The sequence below is a fragment of the Haliaeetus leucocephalus genome, unplaced genomic scaffold (genome assembly GCF_000737465.1).
Source record: "Haliaeetus leucocephalus isolate CR32 unplaced genomic scaffold, Haliaeetus_leucocephalus-4.0 Scaffold849, whole genome shotgun sequence".
In the NCBI taxonomy this organism is placed as follows: Eukaryota; Metazoa; Chordata; class Aves; order Accipitriformes; family Accipitridae; genus Haliaeetus; species Haliaeetus leucocephalus.
In genome coordinates this window covers 3,152,644-3,160,702 of record NW_010973285.1, presented here as the reverse complement: position 1 = coordinate 3,160,702, position 8,059 = coordinate 3,152,644, and the positions used below count along the sequence as shown (strand labels likewise).

Sequence of the window (8,059 nt, the reverse complement as noted above, 5' to 3'; positions counted from 1 at the left end):
AAAAAGGGGGGGGGGGGGGGGGAGGTATAAAGAAGATGAAGCAAGATTCTTCTCAGTGGTGCCCAGTGACAGGACAAGAGGCAGTGGGCACAAACTGGAATATAGGAAATTCTATTTAAATGTAAAACTTCTTAAACTCTAAGAGTGGTCAAACATTGGATCAGGTTGCTCAGAGAGGTGGTGGAGTCTCCATCCTTGGAGATACTCAAAACCTGACTGGATGTGGCCCTTGGACACCTGCTGTAGTTGGCCACTTTAAGCAAGTGGCCTGCACTACACAATATCAAGAGGTCCCTTCCAACTGTTGCATTAAAGGGTAAAGGAATTTGGCAGAAAATAAACTTCTTGCATTCCAGCTTATCCTCAGATGTTAGAGGGGCTGGGGGTGGCTAGGTTTTGTTTCTGAGTAATGTCCAATTCAGTGCTGTAATCATGATGACGGATGCACTTATAGCACACTGCACTCTCAGCTGCATTCAAAACATGAGAATTACCAGACTTAGGGATTTTGGTTGTATTAATGAATTATCATGATTAGATTAATGAGCAGCGCAGTTTATATTAAAGCAACAGTACAGGTTCTTTTGGATTGCTGGTGATAAATACAGTCTGCAAAGCATGTGCAAATGATAATACAGTTGACTACAAGTGCATTAAATTATGAAAGAAAAGAGCTCTAAAGAATTCTGAGTTTCTCGGGGAAGTACCTGGTACAGCCCAGTGTTTGACTGTTACCCAATAGGCATCCCTATAGTGGGGAAGAGAGGTTCAGCCTGTTGACTGATCTCAGAAGTCAGCGCTGTCCTCCCAACTTGTCTGTGATGGTGTCTTCCCTAACAGTCTTCCTCTTTTGGGGTCTTTTTATTCTATTTTTTCCTTTTAGGTGGAGCTTGACTGACTCTAGTCATACATACGTTTACTTTGATTGGTATAAAGTTCTCTTGCTTAGCTTTTAAAGGTATATGCTAGAAAAAATTCAGAGTGCATGTTCCATTGGGGGGGTGGTTGCACCTTGGAGGTGGGTAGCTTTTGGGATGGAGATATGTTTTGGTATTATAATGAGCAAAGTTCACCCAAAGGACATGGTGTTGCACATTGGTACCCCAGAACTGAGCACATGTGATATAAATCAGAAATAGGGCATTAGGTCGACAGAACCCCCATGATTTTACCTCCTTGCTTCAGTGGATTCAATGCAGGGACCAACTGTTCTTGTTCTTATTGTTCAGTTCCCTATCCCTGCAATCACAGAGCCTGGCTGTGGTGTCTCCACTCTCTTCCACCCTCTGTGTTACTTCTCACAGTCAGCACACCAAGCTCCTCTGGTGTTGCTAACATCTGAAGTTGCAGGTTATGTTGTTCAGGGAAGTACTACAGAACTGATTCTTTACGTGTCTACTGCATTCCACCCTGGAGGTTCACCTTCCCTTGCAGGGGCAGTGCGGGGGTGGGGTATCATATCGATAAGTCACTTCCAGCAATCATTCCACACCAACCTTAACTACTCTGTGACTTATCTGCTATTTAACCTGCTTATTGCATGTGTGACCACCTCTAGCCTTAAACTTTTGTTAATGCAAAAAGCCCTGTGTGGTGAGTTGACCCTGGCTGAATGCCAGGTGCCCACCAAAGCTGTTCTATTACTCCCCCTCTTCAGCTGGATGGGGGAGAGAAAATATAACAAAGGGCCTGTGGGTTGAGATAAGGACAGGAGCGATCACTCACCAATTACCATCATGGGCAAAACAGACTCAGCTTGGGGAAAATTAACTCAATTTATTACCAATCAACCAGAGTAGGGTAATGAGAAACAAAACCAAATCTCAAAACACCTTCCCCCCACCCCTCCCTTCTTCCTGGGCACAACTTCACTCCCAGATTCTCTACTTACCCCCCCAGTAGTGCAGGGGGACAGGGAATGGGGTTTATGGTCAGTTAATCACACAGCTATTTCTGCTCCTTCATCCTCCTCAGGGGCAGGACTCATCACACTCTTCCCCTGCTCCAGTGTGGGCTCCCTCCCACAGGAGACAGTCCTGCACAAACTCCTCCAATGTGGGTCCTTCTCACAGGCTGCAGTTCCTCATGAACTGCTTCAGCATGGGTCCCTTCCACGGGCTGCAGTCCTTCAGGAGCACACTGCTCCAGCGTGGGTCCCCCATGGGGTCACAAGTCCTGCCAGAAAACCTGCTCCAGTGTGGGCTCCTCTCTCCACAGATCCGCAGGTCCTGCCAGGAGCCAGCTCCAGTGTGGGCTTCCCATAGGGTCACAGCTTCCTTCAGGCACCCACCTGCTCTGGTGTGGGGTCCTCCATGGGCTGCAGGTGGATATCTGTTCCACTACAGACCTCCATGGGCTGCAGGGGGACAGCCTGCCTCACCATGGTCTTCCCCATGGGCTGCAGGGGAATCTCTGTCTGCTCTGGTGCCTGGAGCACCTCCTCCCCCTCCTTCTTCACTGACCTGGGTGTCTGCAGGGCTGTTTCTCTCACATGTTCTCACTTCTCTCTCTGGCTGCTGTTTTCTGTCTGTCCGGCAACTTTTTTTCCTTCTTAAAAATGTTATCACAGAGGTGTTACCACTATCACTGATGGGCTTGGCCTTGGCTGGCAGTGGGTCTGTCTTAGAGCCGGCTGGTATTGGCTCTGCTGGACACAGGGGAAGCTTCCAGCAGCTTCTTGCAGAAGCTGCCCCTGTAAACACGCCCCCCCCCCGCTACCAAAACCTTGCCACACAAAGCCAATACACCGCAGCACAAACCTGTTCACATTCTGGCTTCTAAAATATCTTAGTTTTGTTGGAAAGTTTCCTTCATACAATGTTGAGGGTTAAGAGTGCCCTCATAAACTGAAGAAAGTTTATAAGGATTTGACTTGGAATTTGTGTTAAAGGCTCTTTGGCTTGAAACAAAGTACTGTTTAGGAATATAAAATGGTGAGTATGTTTATTTGTAGTGATAGATTGTGCTAAGTTAGTCTACCACAAATTCTTGAGTGGAAGATTACTGATGCAGTTATATACAGCATTGCTGAAAGCTTCCAGTTTAGAAGCAGCTTTTGTTTCTTGTATTGCAATGATTCAAGCTAAATATATATTGGATCAGTTGATGCTTGTGATGTTTTAGTTTTTCTTGAGTGTTTCTTAAAGCCGCCAAAATAGCTACAAGTAGTTGTACTATCAGGGCTGTCATGTCATTCTCAAATTTCACATCTTAAAACCCCTACAACTTCATAAATTTAAACTCCTGAAACAGTTCTCCTCTTGCCTGGATATACAGTGCTATAATCTTCAGCCCTTATTCTTTCCACTAATGCAGTCATGGAGGCAAAGAGCAGAAATAAATGAGGTAGGGGGCAGGGGAGAGGAGGGGAGAATAGCTGCCCTCCTAGTTATCTTCACCCCGCACTGCTGCATCCCCATGCTGCTAATGTGTTCTCAAGCCCTTGCTTCTGTAGGGGCAAGTATCAAACTCAGTGTTGAATTTCTGATGTCATTCTGCAGTAAGATTATAGCTGCATTCTTCCAGCTCTTCTGCTTTCCCAGAAGCAGAATACAAGTTAATATGTTCCTCTGTACTTTACCTATTACAGTAGCCCATCATGGAAGACAGCGGTTCTATTCCCCATCACTAGAAATGTGAGCTGAATTAAATATTTATAGAGTATCTTTAAGCCAGGAAACTGCTACTGTAAAAACACCAAGTGGTGGTCAAATCCATACAACATTAGCAAAACATTAAAATTGAATCACTTTATTTGGACAGTGTTCAGCTGAGCAAACATAATAAATATAGAATCCCAAGCAGTCATTTCTGGCACGGTTAAGTTCCTCACCAGCTTGTAGGATCAATGTTCTTGAATGGTTGAAGGTTCCAGAGATCTTGCAAACTTGTTGAAATGCCACTGGTTTTGCAGGAGCCCACGTCCAATGCTTAGTATCAAACACAACTTAAACAAGTAGAACTGCGTTAATACAGCCATCATTTTCTGGATTGTTTGTTACTTGTGCATATTTCCCTAAAGAGAAAATGGAATTAAATGTCTTAAAGTAGTTCATACCATTAAAATTTTCTATGTTTGCAAGTTCAATCCCCAAGTCTCTTAAAAAGTGGAGAAATTCCCCTTCCAAAACTGAAATGTATTTTGAAAGCTAAATCTACCTTCTGCTGAGCTGCAAACTTAGGTTCTCAAAATATTTTATTCAGGCTGTTTTTTATAAATGGATCATTTGGAGTTCTGGGTAGATTTAGAAATAATTCATAGGTTCTGCTATAGTCTAAGTCAACATCTCTGTTAAAAGTTCAGCCTGTTCCTATGAAGATACTTCTACACAGAACTTCCACTGAAAACATAATATAATTGTTCATAGTTCAGATGGTTAGGTCTCTACAGACTTAAAGGACTGCTTAATGTGAGACATAGGCAAGCAAGTAGTCTTTGTTCTGAGCTTCACCTAATTTGATTTTGAAAGTGTAAATGGAAAGCCTAAGATTAAAACTTAAAACTTGTAATTTTAGAGCTGCCTAGCTTCTGCTATGGCCCAAACCTAACATTTAACAGTGAATCAATTATGACAATTTATAGGAAGTGGTCTCAACAATACATCAGGCAATAAAGATTTAAAACTCTTTAAAGTAGTTCTGCAGTATAGCTAGTTTAACTACTTACCCCAGATAACTTTTCCCCCTTGTGTCACGAGGCCAAGCTCACTCACGTTCACCTCAATGACGGTACCCTTGGTAATTACACCCAGCGTTGTATACAAAGGAGAAGAAGGATTCTTTTTTACACCAAGGATAGGTAGGCAAAAAGTAGCTTTAAGTTCAGGATGTGTCACATGTGCCTTCTTGAAACGTAAGCCCTGTTGCATAAGGAGTGTTAGAACAAGTTAATACTTGCTTTAAGCCCTCACGACTAATCTAGGTTAACACTTTTAGCATTATGTCCTCAGCTTTTTATGTTTTGAGACCAGGAAGAATGAAACAACCTAGAATACAGAATGCTATCTGCCTACTATAGAATGCCAGATTTGTTTAAAAACCTGATTAATGACAGGATAAAGCTTTCCATGTGTATTTTCAGGATGCCAATTTTTAATAGTAGTACAAGAGGAATACGTCCTACCTCAGATGGCTTCTGCTCCGTGAAGAAATGAAGCATTTATGGTGACGCACTTAACAGTGCTACTGGTTTTTAGGACTAGAAATTTTTCCTTTATTCTTGTAAAGCTGAAAAACCTTTCACATATTGTAAAATACTAAACACCCATCTCTTATAGCAGTTTCTATTTAGCAACCTGTGCTTCATAAAGGGTACTTTACCGTGAAGTACCATAAACTTCAGTAAAAATCTATCCAAGGCTTCTGTGTAAGATGACTGTCAGAACAGTAATGAGGTATGATCCAACAGGTACCCTGCCTAGTGATTCTGCTGATTCCTGTGAGGAAACAGGAACAGGTATTTATAGAAAAACTATGCTGTCTTAGTGAGTTTAATTGTTCCTCCTGTGCGCTGCTAGAGCCCAGGCACTGTTCCTGCAGCTGTGTAAGAAAAGGTCAGGCTGGAGGCACAGCATTTCCCTTGCTTATGGTCATGACTATGCTTCAAGCTTACTTAACAAGCCAGAAGGAGGGAGTTCTGGAGTCCTAGAACAGAGCTGGCTTCTGCAGCTGACAGAATGACAGTAGTTTGAAAAAGAAGCCTCCAACTTTAAAAGCTATTCAAAGTGCCTTTGCTGAAGACCTTCCCATGCTAATTTGACAGCTCAGAACTTTAAGTGACTGGCATCATCTGAGTTTTGGGAGTAAGAGCAGAGATTTCAACAGAAACTGTGATTGCAGGGGCATCACTCCACCCTCAGGCTATTCTATGTTTAGATTTCTGCAAGGAAGCTAATAGGAATGTTCTACATCTGTAGTAATCAAATGCATTATCACAGAAGAAAGTTTCCTTGCCACAGGAACTGAAAGCAGTAAGTCAAAAGAATTATTACTTAAAGGTTCTTTAAGGCTCAAGAACATTACCATTGGTCGAATGAAGCGTTCGTATTTAGGAGGCTTCCTAGTAAAGCCATCTCCAACAAAACAAACTTTGGTAACCATTCTTTTCCAGGCCTTCTTCTTTCTCTTTCCTGTACGAATTACTTTTAAAACTTCTGTTTCTCCTTGTGCACGGACCTTTGGCACAGGAACCTCCCATTTCCCCTGGAAGGGGGGGGAAAAAAAAAAAAGTCAATAGTCTTAAATGCTACATTGCTAAATGAAAGGGGACAACCAAAGCATAAGATAAGATTTCCCTAAAGAGTAGTGGTATGCTATACTTTTTATACAACTCATAGCTACTTGTTTTAATTAGCATTTAAAGTTATTAAAATCAAGATATTCCATATGCTTACTTTGTCCTAGATTGCTCAGTTACTCAAGATTTCAGATTTTGTACAATATCAGTGTGTAGACTTTGCTTGTAGGCTGTAAGTCACCTGAGCATCAGCAACACAAACTGGTCATTGTCACAATTAACAGTAAGTATCTGAATTTTAATACAGTTACTTACAGCTTTTTCTTTTCTTTTCTGCTTGATCATGTTAGAGAGAACCTTAGCCCGGGACTGGCCTTCTCTGTCGAGCAGGTATGCTGGTACAGCTCCTTTAGGTGTTTTTTCATCATTCTTTTTCTTCGTATTTCTCTTTTCATGCATCTTAATGCTGCAAGGAAAGAACACCAGTATTAAGAGTAGAAAAAAGAAAAGCTCATTTTTACATATATCCTTTAACTTAGCTTGTGCCTGCTCAAAATTTTCTTTTACGAGATATTTGTGAAAAAGTACATATTTAAGGAATAATCCTAAATAATTTTCAGAGTAAACTAGTAACTTCGCTTAATGTAACAACTGACAGACTGCATGGTGCATAAAAACTTGTCAATTCCTGTCAAGTCAGGAACACAAGATATGCATCTTATTAATGAATTTCCAAATGACTTAACACAAGCAGCCAAGCACTTTGAGAGAGAGTAGCCTTCTTCTCTGACAAAAAATAACATACTACTACTCTTCCGAGATTTAACATCAATGCTTACAAATCTGAGGAACGTGTGTGTGTGTGTAAAAGGGGTTGTGTTCTGTTAATTTTGAGGCCGTCTGGAGGGGAGGGCAGGTGGGAAGGCCCACAGACTAGTTAACAAGCCCAACACCTTTACAAGTAGCAGAGGAAAAGAACTGTCTACGCTTGGAAAACAACAAAAACAACACGGTGAACAGATACTAAGTTCGCTAGCCATAAAGAATATTGTTAACAGCTTTGACTTCAATTTCTGAACAACAGAGAGAATTTTTGGAAAAAGGCTTCTGTTTACCTATGCTCAATATTTTAATTTATCCTGGAAGACAAGCCTTGTGTTCTGCTCAAACGCTCTGTACGTTACTGTACTTTTTCTATTAACGGTGTTAAAAAAATGCCCGCTGCCTGTTGCTACGCTGATACAGCGGTTGATGTAAAAGCCCTAAGAACAGGCAGTCGTAATCCTGTCGCAGTGACATGGTCACTGCTGTCGCTAACCGGCTCTCCTCTTAAGGAATCCCTTTAGGAGCGGCGCTGTTAACATCCAGCGAGAAGAGCCTTCACTGTGGCAAACCCCACGTTCCCCTACGGCCTGAGCGCTCTTCAAAAGCACACGCGTGACCGACCCCCGCGGTAAGCGGTCCTTTCCAACGCCACGGACGTCGCATCCCGCCCTTCAACCGTCAGGATGGCCGGGCGGGTACTCACGTCTTCTTCATCTGTATCTTCTCGGCGTGCCGCTGCTTGTGGTAGAGCTTGGCCTTCAGCCCGATCATCTTCTTCGCCTTCCGCGACCGCTCGTGAGCCTCGCGGCCCTCCTTCTTCCTCCTCCTCTCGTGGTAGTCCAGGCGGTACCCATAGCGCTTGCGGTGCAGCTCGATGTACTCGTTCTGCGGCTGTGGGGCACAAGGCAGCGCCGTCAGCGGGAACCGGCGGCCGAGGGCCGGGCGGCCGGCGCCGGCGCTGCCCCCTCGAGGACCCGCGCCACGCGGCGGGGGCCCGAG

At 43.4% G+C, this 8,059-nt stretch overlaps 1 protein-coding gene across 1 annotated transcript in view; it reads right to left on the bottom strand.

The window, feature by feature from the left end:
- Positions 1-3,730: 3,730 nt before the first annotated feature.
- Positions 3,731-8,059, bottom strand: part of NSA2 (NSA2 ribosome biogenesis homolog (S. cerevisiae)) — a 4,856-nt gene continuing 527 nt past the window's right edge. Inside the window, exons 2-6 of the mRNA XM_010582870.1 lie at positions 7,764-8,025; positions 6,551-6,701; positions 6,022-6,201; positions 4,667-4,859; positions 3,731-4,015 (exon numbers count right to left, since the gene is read on the bottom strand). Coding sequence (XP_010581172.1) covers positions 3,948-4,015; positions 4,667-4,859; positions 6,022-6,201; positions 6,551-6,701; positions 7,764-8,025 — 854 coding nt within the window. The 3' untranslated portion in view covers positions 3,731-3,947. The remainder of the gene's footprint in view (positions 4,016-4,666; positions 4,860-6,021; positions 6,202-6,550; positions 6,702-7,763; positions 8,026-8,059) is intronic.